Source organism: Martes martes (assembly GCF_963455335.1).
Source record: "Martes martes genome assembly, chromosome: 3".
Taxonomy (NCBI): Eukaryota; Metazoa; Chordata; class Mammalia; order Carnivora; family Mustelidae; genus Martes; species Martes martes.
This window is the reverse complement of record NC_137890.1, coordinates 89,128,157-89,147,460: the sequence shown is the minus strand read 5'-3', so window position 1 is coordinate 89,147,460 and position 19,304 is coordinate 89,128,157. Positions and strand designations below refer to the sequence as shown.

The following is a 19,304-nucleotide window of genomic DNA, read 5'->3' as shown; positions in this document are numbered from 1 at the left end:
CCCAATCTGCTAAGCAATATGCATAAATATGCAACTTTAATTTTTTTGGCACTCTTACAGGCTGTTATAGAATTTTCACAAAGGTAGAACAAATTTGCAATAGAATTAGGAAGGGAAAGCCAGGTTTGATTATGTTCTAGGTGCCACCAACTCAATCAGGGAATTTCATGGGGGATTAGGAAAATTCCACACATCATACAGGAAAAAGAGAAATCATTCATGGCAATATGGGTTCATGTTCATTGTGTTATCTTTATAGTAGGGGTTGTTGCTAGATGCGAGCTGTGTTGTTCTGTGGAGGAAACTTTCCTCCATGCCCTGATACTATATTACCGTATAGAGATAAAATTGAAGGAGAACATAAGAGCAACCTGGATGGGAAAAAAAAAAAAAAAAAGAATATCTCAGCATTTGGATGGATTTGGAGTCAAAAAACAGATATAGTCTGTAAAGGAAATTGGGATGGGTTCAGGTTAAAGTCTCTTCTAATATGGAGAGCTTACAAGATTCAACTATTGTGACTATCTCTCTTAAGTGTTCTATGCACATTATCTCATTTAGGCACCCAGAAATACTGTTGAAGTGCTGTGTTTTCCATTCACCAGATGACAAAACAGACTCCACAGGGGTGCACTAACTTACCTGGGACTACACAGCTAGTGTGATATTAAATGAGCTTTCAGATGCAGATCAGAAGCCAAATCCTGTGCTAGTTCCACCAAACTAAAAGAATAAGAGTTGGAGTGAGCACATGATACAGGGAAGGTGGGTCATTTGCACATTCCAGCTAACTGACAGTCATTAGTTTGTAGATGCTGGCTTTCTCCATGGTGGTTGCAGAACTCCATCCAATGTGTTATGCTATAGGACTTGTATCCCATTTGCTCTCTTTGGAAATGACTACCAATTCCTCAAAATTAAAAAAAAGAAGAAAAGAAAAGAAGTCGGGCAATTAGATACTTAATGCCTTGTTCTATGAGTTCCACAGATTCTCTCTCTTCTGTGTCCACAGATCCTTACATTTTACCCAATGCCACAGAGAATTACCACTGCCACCCCCAGTGTCCTATTCTCAGTAACTGAGAATCCACTTGCAATCCTCCTAACACACCAGAAAAGCACAAGCTGGAACTGTTAAAATCTCAGTTTTGAAACTATGAAAGTCCCAGGGAAATTTATCTCTACTGTGCTGGTGGCAGGGACGGTTTATCTTTGCTTCTTGAGAAATCAGCCCAGCACACGGTAATTGTACTGCAAATGAATGTTAAACTGGAACTAGACTTCAGGATGCAAATCTCAGCTCTCCTATTTTAGCTATGCAACCCTCTTCAAGGTGCTTAACCTCCGCAAGCTTCATGTTTCTCATTTGTAAATAAGAGTAACGACTTCTGCCACTTCAGACTTACTGTGGAAAGCATATTATATAATTCAGGTAAAAACCGTCATGCTGTGCTTGATGCATAGCAAACCATAAACAGTTATTGCTGTCCTGAATAATCAACTAAATGTTGCAATATGTGCATCTCCCTCTTCTATTTTTCAGAGGTTTCTGCTGTTTTTGAGGCTGGCACTTCTGTTATGTATATGTTTCAAGAACCCTACCCAGTGACCAAAAATATAAGCCTCTCATCCTCAGCGATTTACGCAGAAGCGGCTCCATCCAAGGAAAATATTGCATTTAGCTTTGTGACAGCCCAGGCGCCCAGCCTCTTGCTCTACATCAATTCTTCTTCTCAGGATTACCTGGCTGTCCTTCTCTGCAAGAATGGTGAGTACCGACAGCATGAAGCCTGATGGAGTGTCACAGTGGGTGAGAGGGACAGTGCATGCCCTCCAGAACGCTGCATAATTTCAGCCTAAATTTAGTCCCACCTGGGCAGCTTAATTCTGGACCTTCAGCCAAAGCCTGGATTGTACTTTACCTTTATGACTCGCATTTGGTATTCAGGGCCAATGTCAATTCATCGCTGAAGTCTCAAATGCATTGCCTTTAATTTGCCTCAACTGTGTAGCAGTAATTCTTTATTATTTATTCTGTGCTGGAATCCATTAAGTGTAAAGGAGACAATCACAAGCATATCTGAATTTCAGAAGGACACTTGTCACATATATCGTGTCATCTTTGCTGCAGTCTCCTTTACTGAAGGCTGTTAAGCAACTGGCCCAAATGCAGGCTGTATTAATAGGAGTCATTGCCTGGGTCTTGGGGAGAAGTGGTACATGTGAGTCATACCCCTATGCAATACGGGGCATGGTGCTGAGAATCATCCCTTGAAGAGAATGTGCACTACATGGAATGTATGAAGATTAGACAGGGACAGGTGTTGGGACCCACTTCATGAAAGGGGTGTTGAAGGACACCAGTTCTGACAGCTGTTAGAGGAAGTCAGGTTTTCTTCCCTCACTGTGTGATTCTATCTCACAATGAGGAGGACTGTTGGTCAAGGGCACCATGAGATCAAAATCCTGGGGAATGGAACAACTGTTAGGACAGACAAAGAGAGCGAAGATGTGGACATCCCTGTAGTTAGGTCTCAAAGAACACGTTCCCATGATCGAGAGTATGTCCTGCCTCCTCTTGTAATTTGCCGAGATAATGAGAGGAGACTGGGCTTCAGCATGATCCCCCTGGGATGGACTGTGCTGGGGCAGAGAAGAAAGGAAGCTTGTAATGTGCAGTGTGCACTCCGCTGTCTCCAGACCTTAGGGCAGAGACTCCAGAGAGACTCCAGCTATTTCTCTTGCTCTCTATTTTTTTGGTGGGGGTACGGGAGGGTGTTATTATTTTTCTTTGCTTCATCTTGCTCTCTGACTATGATACTGAAAATAAAGATGATGTGTGGGCCTAACGCAAGGATCAGACTTGGTGGACATGTGAGTTGAATCAGGCCTGAAATACATTAATAATAAGGGTCCCAAAGACAATAACAGGACTAATTCATTCTAAGAGCAAATGAAAGGGAAGGAAAAAAGAGAGAGGGTTCCTGGGGTGGTGACTGACCACTCCATGACTACCTGATCTTGAGGAGCCTATAAGAAAGAAAGGAACCATTAAGGGTCGTTAGACCTCTTATTTATCAGCAGACCTTTGTATGATTAGAACCATTATATTAACTTGTCATATCTTAAACTTTGGCCCCATAATGTTTCTTTGAGGTGGAGAAGTCTGGCTGAGGACACTGAAACATAGATTAACTGATTATCCTATGTGGGCCAGATAATTCATGACACCGTTGGGACCAGAGGCCAGATCTCCTGATAATCAGCTCCACCATCTTTCCTCTAAGCTAGACCATCCTGCTGTGATGTTGCTGGACTATAGTAAGATAGTTACAGAGCTCTGAAATGCAAGATTTTCCCCAAAGCATCTTATAGGTGTGATTCCATGGCACACTTGTGCCTGCCAGGCTGTACCTATGGATACAGACAATGAATAACAGGGATAACTATATTTGGTTACATATACATACTACTCTGTCTACTCTACACACACACACACACACACACACACACACACACACTCACACACACACTCATATATTCTGGGCGTTGTTCTAATTAATGTGCACAGCCCTTAATTCTCAGAATAATCCTATGTGGTTGGTGGAATTAATCTCATAGCTCCAGAAACGAAGGCAAACAGACACAAAATAACTTGCTGAAAACCTCACAGCAAGTAAGTAAAAGAGTTAGAATTCAGTCCTCCCTCTCTGACTCTGGTAGCATATTTTGTGTTCTTAACCATAGCTCTAAATGAAGAGTATTTATTTTTTGAAACACAGGGTGTTTTAAATAACTTGCATTTATTTAATTGGGAAGGCATTCTTGAATTCTGCCTGATCCCCTATGTTCTTATACTCTAAAGCCTCGCTTCCCTGAAAGTTCTACTTGACACCGTAGGCATTTGCATTTTTAAAGCTCTGGCTAAGTGCAGGAAGCAAGGAGATACTTGTGCCTTGTTTGTTTGCTTGTTTGTTTTATGCTCAGGTAGCAGGGTCAGTGTGAAAATTTAGGCTTCACATCTCAGTCTAACTTACTGCCTCAGTCCAGGCTGTGGCTAATCACATAGTGCCCTCCTCCCCTCACTCTGACTCAGAGAACCCCCTCCCCCATTGTTCTAGGGAACTCTTGTCACACTGGGCAGTGGTAGATGCCTTTCTGATTTGGAATCCTGGGCATTTCCTGACATTTATCCTACAGAGATGAAAGGAAGATATACACTCTCATTCATTCATTCCTTCACGCACCTTCCACTGCCCAGTATCAGAATCTATGGAGAACAAGGAAAAGAGACGGGATGCTGTGCTGTCTAAACATGATAAGGAAAAAGAGAGATTCAAAAACTGCCTTACAGTTTTTGATGGGCAATCTAGATCTATGAGGGAATCGGGTTGTCCAGATTTCTCAGGCAATCTAACCAGAAGTAAGATTCTGTCTAACTTTAAGGATGAATCTCTTAGGGATTCAGGGGTTATAACAATAGAGCAAATGCCTTGAGTGAGAGTGGATTCCTCGTCATCGGATGTCTTCAAACAGTAATTAAATGACAATTCCTTGGAGAAAGTATAATAAGAATACTGGCAGTGGATGAGAGAGAAAAATAACCTCTGAGTTTCTTTCCAAGTCTAAGATTTTGTGATTCTCTATTCCATTCCTGTATAGTCTTACATTTTTCTTTCTTTCTGTTAGGGCTGCATTTGCAGCCTTTAAAATGCTTCTATAAGGAATGAAGAATTGGTATTGGTACAGTTTGTTCCCAGTATGATCATGGTATTAGGCCACTGACCTAATTGCCAGTGAATAGTGTGGGCACCTTGTTTCATGAGGAGCTAAGGATACTCCTAAAAAGACTTTGATAGACTTCAGGGAGAAATACACCTCTGAAAATACTAATGAAATTTAAGAATACCTACAGCTTGGTGGGGGGGAGGGTAGCAAATATGGTAAAGGGTTAACTAGGGAAAGTCCTTCTCTGGAAGGGTTTTCTAAGATTGATTCACACTTCTCTGAGATGAAGTTAAGAGTTTTGTGTTAGTACAGGTTTCTTAACCTTTCTTTGATTTAAGACACCTCAGGGAATCTGGTGGAAATTATGATGAGAGGATCACTCTTAAAAGGAGTCCTTTTTGTTCTCCCCAGGAGGAAGAAAATGCCCATGGCCATGTCATACAAAATGGTTCCAACTTCAGCACTGTGGGTTAAGAAGCCGGGGGGTGGAGACAGGCAAATGAACTGCATAAATGCTGAAGAAAATCCTTGGCTTGCAAATCTATTTAATACGGGTATACAGTCCAGAGGAGAGAAGAGCAGTGGGACTCAGAGTCATTCTTCCAAGTCTCTCCCTGGCAGGGGTTTGGTTTAGCATGCTTGGAATTCCTCTTTGCACTTTACCGTTTTTTCTTGAAATTTCTCCAACTAGAGACTTATTCAGGTTAAGTCGTTGCTGTCTTTTCAAATGAAAACATGTCCTTTTTCCTAAAGAAAGAAAAGAATTTCCATTTCTGGGATGGGAGATTAGAGAATGAGAAGGAGGCATTTGAGGTTAGAGAGTCTCCAGGAGAGTGAGGGTGCTCCCTTAGGCTGGAGCTTTGGACAGCAGGTAACTTCTCAGAGCTACGGCAATTGGAGGAGAAGGGGCATATGAAGGAGGAGAGGGTCCAGAGAAGGCAATGAGATTTTCTAAAGATACACTTAAATTTCACAAACTTTTATTGAGTGATGACTCTGCCTTCTGCATGGTACCATGGAGTTCCTCTTCAAACTTGTCATTTAACAACTATTCTCAGAGCATCTACCATGTGGCAGTAATATTTCACGCATGGGAGAGACATATTCAGACAGTGTCTGTTCTGCCTTTAAGGATCTGATCTGAGAACAGAGACACAACAAAGAAGGGCACCAACGTGTCATAGATATGGGTATAGTCTGTTCCAGGTAGACTGAAGCAAAGAAGGAAAGAGTGACCAATTCTTTCTGGGAGGGAGGGTCACAAAAGGTTTCATGAAGGTATTAAAACTTGAGTTGGATCAAGAAAGATAAATCAGTGTTTTCCAGGCAGACATTAGATTTTTGTTTAATAAAATTAGAGGTTTCTTTTATTGCTCCTTATTTTCTCCATTTTATTTCCATTGCATGTGAAATACACATAGTTTTTCCCATTCAGTTCCCCTTCCTACACTTTCATCATGTGTCCTTCTTGGCTCCTCTATAGTAAAAATTTTAAAAAAGAAATCAAATTTAGAATATGTGCTAAGTCTAAGGCCATCAATCTATAGTGAAATCATGTGGATACAAAATCCAAACAGGGCCCCCAGGTCACCTTCCCATGGTGGCTCTTCAGCTGCCCTCCAGCACTGAATGGTTTGTCTGACTTTGCTTCAGCATTTCCTTTTTATCAAATCTTTTTTTTTTTTTTAATACATACATTCATAAGGATGCACTGTCTGCATTTGTGATTGCACACACCTCGGATGGAATAATGATGAACCCAGACACTTTATATTTTGAACAGACTGACTCAAGGGAGACAAGGGTAAGGAGGAATCCAGAGAGGGACTATCTTCAAAGTGCAAATGTCAACAGCTACTAACTGGGGCTGTTTTGACCCTAGACTACTCTCTGCCTTTGCTGTTTTCTTGCAGAAGACTTTCAAAGTTTAGTGCTGCCTCTTGCCATGCCCTCTCTGACACCAGCATATATGTGAGTTCCTCAGAGCATCAGGGATCCTGATAAACAGGTTGAGAAAAGCACACCTCTGAAGACATCACCATGACCACTTCAGTCTCTGGGCTTGTGTCAGACAACACTTTGCTGCTATCGAACTTAAAATTCCCCAATGTCAGGGCGCCTGGGTGGCTCAGTGGGTTAAAGCCTCTGCCTTCGGATGGGGTCATGATCCCAGGGTCCTGTTATGGAGCCCCGAATCCGGCTCTCTGCTCAGCAGGGAGCCTGCTTCCTCCTCTCTCTGCCTGCCTCTCTGCCTACTTGTGATCTCTCTCTGTCAAATAAATAAATAAAATCTTAAAAATAAAATAAAATAAAATAAAATTCCCCAATGTCTTTTGATATCTGCAGGATTGTTTTAGTTGGTACATTTCCTCCATTTCTGGGCTTTCTAATAATCTCTTACTGAGAGGAAATACCAGGTCCTATTGGGCTTCTCTCCTCCATTTCAGAGTAATGTGGTTATAACACAGCATGACCTTGCGAGAGTATCAGGAGTCCCTCTCCATCACCCTTTCTTAGAGGAAGGACAAAAATATGGGCAGACACAAAAGTCATCTCCAGTATCAGACAGTTAATCCTCTGTGCCAAGGGGTGGGCTTGAGTGAGTAATGAAGGTATGGTGAATACAACCAAATCCAGGTTGGAGCATCAGGGTGACTCAGTCAGTTAAGCACCTCACTCTGGTTTTGGCTCAGATCATGATTTCACAGTTGTGACATCAAGCTCCTCATCAGTCTCTATGCTCAGCGTGAGTCTGCTCAGATTTTCTCACCCTCCCGTTTTACTCCTCCCTTGACTCGTGCACTCTCTCTCAAAAAAACCAAACCAAACAAACAAACAAACAAACAAACTGGATCCCAGTCATTGTTCTTGTTTTCCTTCTGTCTGTTTTCATGGATTTCTTATTTTGTGGTGTGCTTATAGGTCCTCGAAGATTGAGTCCCCCTAAAATCCATATGTTGAAGTGACTCCTAGTATTTGTTAAAGATTGTTACAATTTATTCATTTGAGGGAGAGGGAAAGAGAGAGAGAGAGAGAGAGCACAAGTAGGGGAAGAGGCAGAGGGAGAGAGAGAGAGGAAGAGGGAGAAGCAGACTCCCTGCTGAGCCAGGAGCCCAAAGTGGGGCTCAATCCTAGGATCCTGAGATCATGATCTGAGCCGAAGTCAGATATTTAACCTACTGAGCCACGCAGGCACCCCTCTTAGTATTTAGAGTAAGAAGGAAGTTAAGGTTAATGTAGGTTATAAGGAGAGAAAACTGATCTGCTAGGGTTAGTGTCTTTAAAAGAGGGGACACCAGACTTTATTCTCTGTTTTTGTCTCTCTTGGTCATTGAGAAGGCAGCGATGTAACAACCAAGAGAAGAATCCTCACCAGCCACTGCTCATCTCACCTGCTGGAATCCAGAACTTTGGGAAAATCAGTTTCTGTTGGTTGGACTACCTTGTTTGAAGTATTTTGTTATAGCAGTTCAATCAGGCTAAGACAAAGACCAAATGAGATAATGCAAGAAATTGTGCTTCACAGACTGTAAAGAACAAAACACGTTGCATTTTCTCATTGATAATAAATAATAATAACATTCATTATTTTAATGCTTGGGTTGGCAGAGCATGAATGTGAAAGTCAGGATTCAGGATGACTGAGATTAAAATTTAATACAAAGAGGACATGAAAATCACCCATGTCTAGAGGCAGAGCATCTAATTGAGGGGACATTACCCTGAAGAAGGAGAAAGATGAGGCACAGGGTCTCCAACCTCCATGTTGGCTGTTGTCATTAGGTACAGGCAGTAGCTTTTGATATACATAAGCATGAAAACAAAACAAAAAACCTTTAAGAATGGCTTTCTCAAATACACTCTGAACTAGACTGTTGAGGAACTTCTCTGATGTTTCTGAAATAAAGACAGACAGAGAGAGACATAAAATAATGGAAGAACAGGGTATGTAAAGGATTAAATAAGCTCTCCTCACAGTAGGGCCAGGACCAGTGACATAGGACTGAGGAGATGTAGTTAAACTCTTGGGAACCCCTACCTCAAGCCCCAGCCGCTCTGACCATGGAGCTGGCTGGGCAGTAAGTGCCAGCATCAAGGAAACCAAAATAGCAAGAGCAGAGCTACTGAGACAGTGCGCTAAGTCCCCGAGTGGAGAGCAATAATCAAAGGCTAGCATGAAATTAAGGGTCACAAAAATCACAAGGGACACCTCAGTGGTTTAGTTGGCTAAGCATCTGACCGTTGGTTTCAGCTCAGGTCGTGATCTCAGGGTCGTGAAAGCTTGCATCAGGCTCCTTGCTAGGCGTGGAGCCTGCTTTGGAGTCCCTCTTCTTCTCCCTCTGCCCCTCCCCTACTTCTCCCAACTCACTTGCTCGCTCTCTCTCTCTCTCTCTCTTAAAAAAATTACAAAATACAATGAACTCTATGAACATTTATTTAATACACCTACTGTATATATCTGCCAGGGCTGCCATAACAAATTACCACAGATTGGTGGCTTTATCACAGAACTTTATTTTCTCACAGTTCTGAAGACTAGAAGTCTGGTATCAGTGCACCAGCTGGGTTGGTGTCCAGTGAGAGCTCTCCCACCGAGTTGCAGATGTATGTTCACGTGGCCTTTCCTTAGTATGCATGTGGCTGAGAGGGAAAGAGAGCATGCTCTGGTTTCTCTTCTGAAATGGATACTCATTCTATTAAATCAGAGTCCCACTCTTAATTCACCATAATAACTTCCCTGGAGTCTCTGTTTCCAAATTTAGCAACACTGGGATTAGGGCTTCAACATATTAATTTGAGGGGTCACATATATTCAGTCCACAACACCTACTGTGTGCTCGATGCTGTCCTATGTGCTCATAGTAGAAGAACATGTATGGTATATAGTTGGCTTCAGGGAGAATATTGAGGTTGGATTCCATATACAATTTTCATCTTTGTAATGTCAGCATCTAGCAGAGTATTTAGCATGGAGCTGGCCTCGGTATTCCTGGATTGAATTATGTCTGGCAAGTGTGAGGACACCCCACAGAGTCCATGAGAGGTCTTTCTAGAGCACCAGTGGGGCTGTACTAGGGGAAAGAGGGCAGTTCTTTTCAGTTTATCATAACAGGCTTTCTAGCGAATATGGGCATGAACATACATTATATTAACCAAGTATTAGTATCCTCAATTCTGGTCTTCCTCTGATTCCATTTTGTTACCTGTGATGTGCTTTTGAGAGGCAAGGTTGTTTGGACAGTGAGGCTCTGTGGAACTGGCATTCTTTGATTTCATTTTCTGAGAGCCTTCAGGGTCTTTGAATTTTCTCAGTTTAAAAAACTCTTTAGAAATTTTCCAAGAATTGAGCAACTGTTTGTTTTATTTTGCTTTTTTTTTTCTCTTTTTTTTTCCCCCAGCAAAGCTGGTTGCTTACAACTGTCCTGTGAGAACCAAGAGAATTATTATCTGCTCTTAATGCTTCATTGTTTGTAAAAAGAGAAAAGGCATGCACTTGGTGCCTTGGTTTCTTTATCTGTAAATTTGGAATAATTGCAATGGTCAAGGGCCATGCAGCGGTGTTGTTGAGGATTAATAAGGTCCTGTCTGTAAAGGGTTTGAAGAAACTAGATGAAAGATGTGGGATAAATACAAAGAAAGGTTATTATAAAACAGAACAAAACATTGGCTGGTGACTGAGCCACCTTGATTTTTTTTAAAGCCAGGGTTGAAGAGAACGGGGAACTGGATGGTTAGCTTTTGGACTAGAACTCTAATTAGGGGTTTAAGGATTAAGAAAGCCGTTGCAGTCTGTGTGAAGAAAGATTTTCTAAGAGAAAAGACATGTTTTTATTCTCCTTAGAACGCTTGATCTGTAAATACTTGAACCTCAAGATGTGAAACTGTCAGCAGAAAGCCTGAGCTGGGGGTTTATTCAGTTCTCTGTGCAGTTAATTACCTTTTGTGCAGCAAATAGGCCTTAGATTATCATTATTTCTCTTCATTCAAAGTTATTGAAGATGGGTTTCCACTTTAATAAGTCCCTTATCCTCTCAAAGTTTAGCAATGAGGGCCCTGGATGTCGAATCTCCTGTTACAGAGCTGCAGTGGAGACAGGGTGAGCAGGTGTTCAACCTTCCCAGTCCAGTTGGAATTTCTACCACCACCCTGATCTCCCAGCTCAGAACCAGTTGATAGCAGCTAATACTTGCCCCATGCTGAACAGCAGTTTTAGTTTTGTCTTAGTTCTTCTCATTTCCTCACAATGGTTGTGAAGTTAGCACCAACATTCCCTGTTTTACAGATGAAGAAACTTAGGCACAGGAAGGTTAAGTGACTTGTCCAAGAGGACACAGAATTGAACCCGTGAGGCTAAAAAGCAAAGCCCACTGATCACTTTTTAGCTTATGAACTATTCTGCTCTGTTCTCTGACCTCTCATTGTTCTGTGTGCTGCTCTCATGGAACCTGCTGCCTTCTCTCTGGTGTTTGCTTCAGCTTTCACGTGGGGTGTGTGCTGGGTTGGGAATGCCATGTTCACTCTCTGTAGTGCCTTGCTTCCAGAAGTCTGTTTAAAAGATGGACCGGGGGAGCTTGGGTGACTCAGTGGGTTAGGCCTCTGCCTTCGTCTCAGGTCATGAACTCAGGGTCCTGGGATTGAGCTCTTTGCTCAGCAGGGAGCCTGCTTCTTCCTCTCTCTCTGCCTGCCTCTCTGCCTACTTGTGATCTCTCTCTGTGTCAAATAAAAAAATAAAATCTTTGAACAATAAAAATAAAAGATGGAATAGACAGAAAGGATGGGGAAAATACATAAGGAGGACTAAACCCCGATATTTAGAAACACATTGCCAGTGGAAGAAGTGCCAGATATCTCCTTCTATTTGGCAAATTGCACTTTGGCGCACAATGAAGCACACAGACTATCCAGTGGGAACAAACAAACAAACAAGGACAAACTAGTATTCCTTATTGATGCCAAATTCTGTGATGTAAGTTATAGGGTATAGCTAGAGCCCCGCTATGAGATTAGCCAGCCAAATTTGACAGTCACTGTTAATTGAAAGTTTGAAGTGAAATTGTACATGGGGGAGTGCTGCTTTCTCAGAACAGGTGATTTTAATATAATTAATAAGGCTCAACAGAATTTTTCTGGTTTAGAAAAATCTTGAGTAATAAATGCATATTCTTAGTTAAACATGAGGGATAAAGGCACACATTTATTGTTGTTCTCTTCCTACACTCCCCCACAATGACATAAAGGAATTAAAAAAAAAAAAAAAAAGTAAGAACTCCAAAAGACAAAGAGAACAAAACAGAGCTTAGAATGGGTATAAAGTATGAAAAGATTTTTTAAAAAACTGAACATCAGATAGATGAGGAAAGCTGGCTGGGTCCAAGTCACTAGGAAGACGTGCTAATGGGAAGGTTTCATGGGAAAGGCTCAGGCCAGGGCATTCTATATGCCATGGAGTCCAGGATGAGGCGTGAAATTAGGAAAGGAAAAATGAGAATGTTTTTCAGAGAACTGCTGACTCTAAATCCATTTTTTCTTGTCTGGGAAGATAAGAAAACTCCTTTTCACCTCTGCCCCAGAATACCAGACATATTTAGTAACATAGAAATTGAACCAGAGTTTCCAAAGCTGAGGGAAAGATCTAGATAGAAGACTAAAGAGAGAAATGACCTGGCATTCTGTACAGTGGGGTATGAGATCCCTGGCCTCAATTCTCCCTTCTTCCAAGATCTCTTACTGTGAAGTTTTTCTTTCTTCATGCAGGAGATGAGTTTCCCACAAAGGACTGAACAATTCCATGAAAAATATATTTGATAACTATAATTTTATAGATGCCCCCATTAAAAAAACATGCCCCCATGTGGTCACCTAACAGTGAGCCCACCTGTTGACAAACTCAGTCCCTGCAGAAAGAATCTTCAACCCAATTTGTACTGCCTCAGCCACAAGTGTGAAAGATGACCAGGGCCATCAGATATTTCCATAAAACCTCCGAGATGAAAGAAAAAGATCAAAGTGGTTAAGTAAATGGAGATTAGTGGAGAAAACAGGGATAACGCAAGAGGCAGAAGAGACTAAAACTACAGTATTTCAGTCAGGTAGGAGACTATATAAATCCATGAAACAAGAACGTGATGGTTTAGAATAAAACGAGAAAATGATAAAAAATAACTCCTGGAAATGCAGTAGGGGAAATTGTTGGAAATCTTGAAAGTTGGAAGATAATATTTGAGAAATTTCCCAGGGGTTGAACAAAAATACCAAAATGTGGCAATATGAAGGGCAAAACATGATGTTCACTCTCTAACAAGATGTATAAAAATGGAGAAGAGATGGGAGGAGAACATTAGCAATGATGTACTGGAAAATATAGAGTAAAAGAAATTATATGTAAAACTTTGCTTCCCTACCCAGCACAGTGGACAGAAGAAGTCATATACATCAAGGCAAACACAGAACCCTAATTTTGGTAAAGACAGGATCAGGATTCAAACTAGTGGAGAACTTCTCAATAGAAACACTGGAAATTTGAAGATAATGGACAAGCATCTTTGCAGTCCTAAGGGAAAATGGTTTTCAAACTGGAATGCTATGCTTAGTCAAATTATTAGTCAAATGTGAGGAAGGAATGCAAACAATTTTATGCATTAAAAGGTGGAGGTAGCTTGGGTGATTGTTTATGACTCTATAAACACCTTTGTAAAGATGCTACTTAATATGCATGCATTAGTTATCTAATGCTGTATAAAATATCACCCCCAGATTTAGTACCTTTAAAAGACAAAAATGTGGTTAAACTGTATAAAGACATTTCTTTTCTTTTCTTTTTTTTAAGATTTTATTTATTTATTTGACAGACGGAGATCACAAGTAGGCAGAGAGACAGGCAGAGAGAGAGGAGGAAGCAGGCTCCCTGCTGAGCAGAGAGCCCGATGTGGGGCTCAATCCCAGGACGCTGGGATCATGACCTGAACTGAAGGCAGAGGCTTAACCCACTGAGCCACCCAGGTGCCCTAAAGAAATTTCTGTGAGAGAGACTGGCTTAGCTGGATGTTTCTGGCTTATGTTGTCTCATGAGGTCCTACCCCTTGGCTTGGGCTGCCATAGTCTGAAGGGACTGCAGTAGTCTGAATGCAGATAATCTGCTTCCTGGCTACATCATGTAGCTGTTGGAGCCTTCAGTCATTAGTTCTTTGACTTTTCCAGAGGGCTGCACAAACAACATGTCAGTCAGCTTCTCCAAGAGAAAATGGTGGAGGATGGCAGTAGTAAGAAAGAGAGAGACAGAAACAGAGAGGGAGAGAGAAATACACAGAAGAGAGTGTCAGATAGAGGAGTCTTTTTCAAACCTAAACTCATCAGTGACACCTGGTACAATGTGATGTGGGAGGAGATTACACAAGGTTATGACTACTGGGAGGCAGGGATCCATGGGGTCATGTTCGAGGCTGCCTGCTACAATGTGCTTCACCCAAAAAGGCAGCATATACAAAAGTATGATATGAGATCCAGGAAACAGATCACCCACCACAGAATAGGAAAAATAATTTCAGGGTGGCAGGTATACTGAAATCCCAGTGAGCAACTGGTCAGGCTGGTGGTTCTCAACTGGGCATGATTTTGTCTCCCAGGGGATAGTTGGTAATATCAGAAGATATTCTTAGCTGTCAAGATGAGAAGTGCTACTCTTATGTAGTGGATAGAAGTTAGGGATGCTGCCAAACAACGTAAAGACCCAGGACAACCTCCCTTCTCACCACCCCAACCACCCACAAAGAATTACCTGGCTTGGAAGGTCAATATCTTTAAGGTTGAGAAAACCTGGTCTTGAATAAATCATACTGACAGAGGACTTTTGGAGGGTGGCTCTTAGAGAAAACAGACAAGTGATAGATACCAGCAGAAGGTGATATTTACATCAGACACAACAATATGGCCTTTGAAAACCAACCTAACCAAAATTGTAGATTGCCTGTATTGGAGGCATGGGGGGGATGTGACTGGGTCCAAGAAAGGTAATTCTTCATCCGCCATTGTGATAAGGCAAAATAAAATATTTAAAATTAATAAATCAAGAAAGAGCAATATATTTAATTAAATAAAATTGAAAGAAAATAACAAGAAAACTAATAGAACCAAAGTCACTGCATAGCGGGAGGAGGGACCAGAGTAAGAAGGTATGGGACAGGAGTTGCTTTCTCTTGTTAAGTCTTGTTATACTATTTGAATTTTTTTGACTATGCTCTTTGACTGTTAAACAGTATTATTTTCATAAACAATAGTTAAATGCATGAATAAATCCATTGTTTGAACATAAAGAAAGAGGTGTGTGGTTTTGTTAATAGAAAACTAGTTCTCCCCATCAGTAAATGAATATAAATACATACAAATACAAGTACTTATAAATAATACAGGATATTGGTTGAAGGCACATTAGAGGATTATCTCTAATGAGTTGTATACATACCCCATTTCCCTGTTTTCAATTAGTGAAGTAAGTCTTATAATTAATGGACAGAAGAATAAATGAGTGAAATAATTTTACTGGAAATATTCAGTATAACAAATTGTTCTATTTACATAACCGTTAAGCACACTTTATTGAAATGGCGCATGGCAAGACTACTAAGAAGCCCCCTCACTACCACATCTCTTGCAGGCCTTAACTTCCATGGGTTTGCTAGAACATGTTATGCTGTTGGTTACTTCCTCAGCCACCTGTGTAGATAACTTATCCTCTGCTTGCCCCCTATACACTGGCTTCCTTGGGGCAGTTCCGGCTTTTTTGGAGCAAAGATACACCTTCACTGAGATATCATCCACTCTCCCGACTTCAGATAGTGATTATACAGATCGCTGTGGCTTCAAGAAGATTGTCTCAACTGCTTGAGGGGGTAACTTTAGTTGGCTGTCACATAGACTCCTCAAGCTCCTTGTGTCCCAGATTAACCTCAAACCTCTCAGCACACACATGTGCCTATATGCACATTCATGCACACACATGCAATACACCCATACACATGCACACTCATGTGTATGCATGTGGATACAAATGTGCATGCCCACATGTACACCCATAGACATGCACACACACACACATCTGTGTATACATGGAGATACAAATGTGCATGCCCACACGTACACACATACACACATACACATGCTTATAGCTACATCTTCCCATGCTCGAGTCTTCCCTTTCTCAAAGGAATGCTCTATGTTCAACCAGTCAGAGATATGCATCACCCGTATCTTCTTCTTCCTTACCCCTCCAGAGTCCATCAGTCACCAAGTTTTATTCAACCCTCTTGCATCACATTGTATCTACTTCCTTAGTCTCTTACATCTATCACTTTTGTACACTCCCACTCTGGTTATCTTTGCTCTGGCCACCCTAACCTCAGAATCAGATTACTGCCAACAGCGTCCAAAAATTTCTCCCAGCCTCCAGGCCTATGCCCTTTTAATTCATTCTCTATTCTGACCAGGGTGATCTTTTCAAAATTCAAATATATTCATGCCACTCATTTCTGATAGCTCCCACTGCCCTTGGGCTAATTTCCAAACTCGGCTCAACCCTAGGTTCTCGCTTTCCTGTGAAGTTCCAATTCTTATTATTCTCGTGCCCCACTGTACCCTCTCCCCATATTGAATTATGTTCCCAAGGTTGAATGCATCATGCTGTTTCACCTCTGGGTCTTTGCACATTTTGTTACCTTTGCTTGAATCATTCTTTTCTTTCCCACCTTTATCTCTTCTTTGTTGGCAAATTCTTATTTCTTCCAGTCTAACTTTAATGTCACTTCTGGGAAGCATTCTGGTTCCCTCCCAAAGACTGTTTTAAGTGCCCTTCTACTGGATTTCTGCAGCAGCCTGTTTCCAAAATTGTCACAGTCTCTGCCTCTGTTAACTTGTTGGATCCACCGCTATAACACTAATTCAAGGACACAGGACTGGTCTAGCACCATTCAGGGGCCCAGTGGCTACACCTACATTGCCACTATGGACAACATTTTCTAGTGAAATTGCTTGAGAGATTTTAATAAAAACAGGGCACATTTTTTTTTTCAAGCAAAAGAGCCTTTTAAAAGCATATTCTAATGGTTCATCTTCAAAAGAGTTCACTGTCATATCTTTATGGTGCACTAAAGTGCAGCTAAGAATCGAGGAGAATAAATTAAATTGGATAACAACTTTACTTAAAAGCATGAAGTTAAATGAGAGAAAAAACCTGAAGAAACAGCAAATCATAAAAATGGATTACTCTTATCCTCTTATTTCTAATTTTGATAGGTATTTTTCCTCTCAACGTACACAAAGGTCTAAGGAAAGGTATAAAAGAGAGGCAGTTTGAAACAGATAAAATATCGCATTTAAAAATGGTAGAGGAAAAACGGTGACCAAATCATCAGCCTCATGACTGTACTGCTGCTGGATTTTAGTTGTTTGTGTTGCCATCCTTAGGTGGGGCATCTAAAAGATGAACGAGATTAAAGATGAAATGCCTGATGGTTCAAATGAAAACACAACAATAAAAAATCAAAGAAACAGCACACGTAAATCCCCATTGACGGTCCTGATTTCCCGCTCTCCGTAGCAATAACTAAGTAAGCCTGGGTGTCCTGTACCATAGGCCACCGACATTTGTCAGGCTTTCCAATAAATTGGCAATGAAAGACTAAATCCGTGCAAGGTGGAAGATAAATTAGCACACAGCCAAAGTGCTGGAGAAATAAGCACTGGTTTCGTAGCTGAAATATTTTTTTGATAAAGTAATAATCCCCCGTAATCTCTCTCTAGCTTTAAATAACAGCCGGTCTTTGTGCCGGCAGTTTAATTTTGTTGGCTGCCCTTGTCTTACAAATATATTTAGTGGAATCTGGAATATCATTTTGTAGTGAAAGCTGAAGCCTTTGTCATGCTGAAGCCGGGCAAAGGCAATAAATCAAGGACAAAGTGAAAAGGAGTAGAAACGGGGTATCGGAAACTTATTTCCCCAGAGCGGTTGAGCTTCCTTCTCCTGCAAGCAGGTGTATTGCATCAGTCATGTCTTCTTGTTAAGTGCCTGTGTTGTAAGGATATTGACTTATATCTACATTGCACCCTGGTTGGCATTGCTCCAAAGTACTTAAGATGCATCTATGGGAAATGCATGCTGAAAATAGCACCATGAAAATATACAACCCTCGTTTTCTTTTCTTTTCTTCTTTTCCTCCTCTAAGATCATTCTTCCCAGGAAATGTCCTGAGATACCCAACCTTATCTGCTTCTACCTATTTTCTCACTTGTCTCTGAACAATTAATAAATGGCTTTTTAAAGGTAAACGACAGGCTGCTGTAGATTTAAAACGATTAAACCAGGACTAATGTACTTCATGATTTGCATTTGCCACGTTGGTTATTGTTGAAAATGGATTACGGAGAAAGAATGTTGTGTTGTTTATAGGGTGTTTATCTTACCTGTAACAAAACAAAGGGATAAAAATTACTATGCTAGAAAGCCAGGGATCTGAGTTCTTATACTAGTTCTCCATTCTCAAGTTAGTGGCTCAAAAGAGCACACATTTCTTATCTCACAGTTTCCTTGTGTCAGGAATACAAGCACAGTGTATTTGGTCTTCTGCTCAGAGCTCACAGGTGGACTATGGTCTTATCAGGGACTCCACTTGGGAAAGATCTGCTTCTGAGCTTCCTCAGGCTGTTGGCAGAACTCAGGTCCTTGAGGTTTTAGAATGGAGGCCCCCATTTTTTGCTGGCTGTTCCCCAGACCTTGTTCTCCGCTCCTAAGTGTGGTGACAGTTCCTGGCCAGGTGGAACTCTCCATAGGCCCTAACAGGTTACCTCTGCAAGCCAGCAAGGGAGCACGAGCAGGTGTATGAATACATGCATTTTGATATCGAATCCCAGGAGTGACGTCCCATCACCTTTGCCATTTTCTGTTTGTTAAACGCAAGTCACAGGTCCTCACCTACACTCAAAGGTTGGGGTTATATATAGAGTGTGAACATGGGGACCACCCTTGAGTCTGCTTACCACATTCCTAGTGGTTTTTAGGCATTAAAAACTCAGTACTTTTATATATTCACTTGATGCAGTAAGAAAGAATGACTTAAATATGCATCAAACACAATGGATAAATCTCACAAATTTAATGTTGAAAGAAACCAGATATAAAAAAGCATATATCTGTGATTTCAATTTTTATACATTTTAAAAACATGAAAAATTAATCTCTGCCATTAGAAATCATAATAATGGTTGATGTGGGCAGGGGAATAGTGAAAATAGGGGATCTGAGAACACCTCTGTGGTGCTAGAATACTGTCTCCTGAACTAGAAGCATTCTATTAACAAATGGATTGGCTTCATTTAGGCCCCGTGAATGGCATTTTTTTTTTAAGATTTTATTTATTTATTTGACAGACAAGATCACAAGTAGGCAGAGAGGCAGGCAGAGAGAGAGAGAGAGGAGAAAGCAGGCTCCCTGCGGAGGAGAAAGCCCAATGCGGAGCTTGATCCCAGGACCCTGGGATCATGACCCGAGCTAAAGGCAGAGGCTTTAACACCCCTGTGAATGGCATCTT

General features: G+C 41.2%; 1 protein-coding gene across 1 annotated transcript in view; it reads left to right on the top strand.

Annotated features, from left to right (window-relative positions):
• CNTNAP5 (contactin associated protein family member 5) overlaps positions 1–19,304 on the top strand; it is an 811,336-nt gene that overhangs the window by 711,464 nt on the left and 80,568 nt on the right. The window contains exon 19 of the mRNA XM_080798228.1: positions 1,544–1,768. Within this exon, the coding sequence (XP_080654354.1) occupies positions 1,544–1,768 (225 nt within the window). The remainder of the gene's footprint in view (positions 1–1,543; positions 1,769–19,304) is intronic.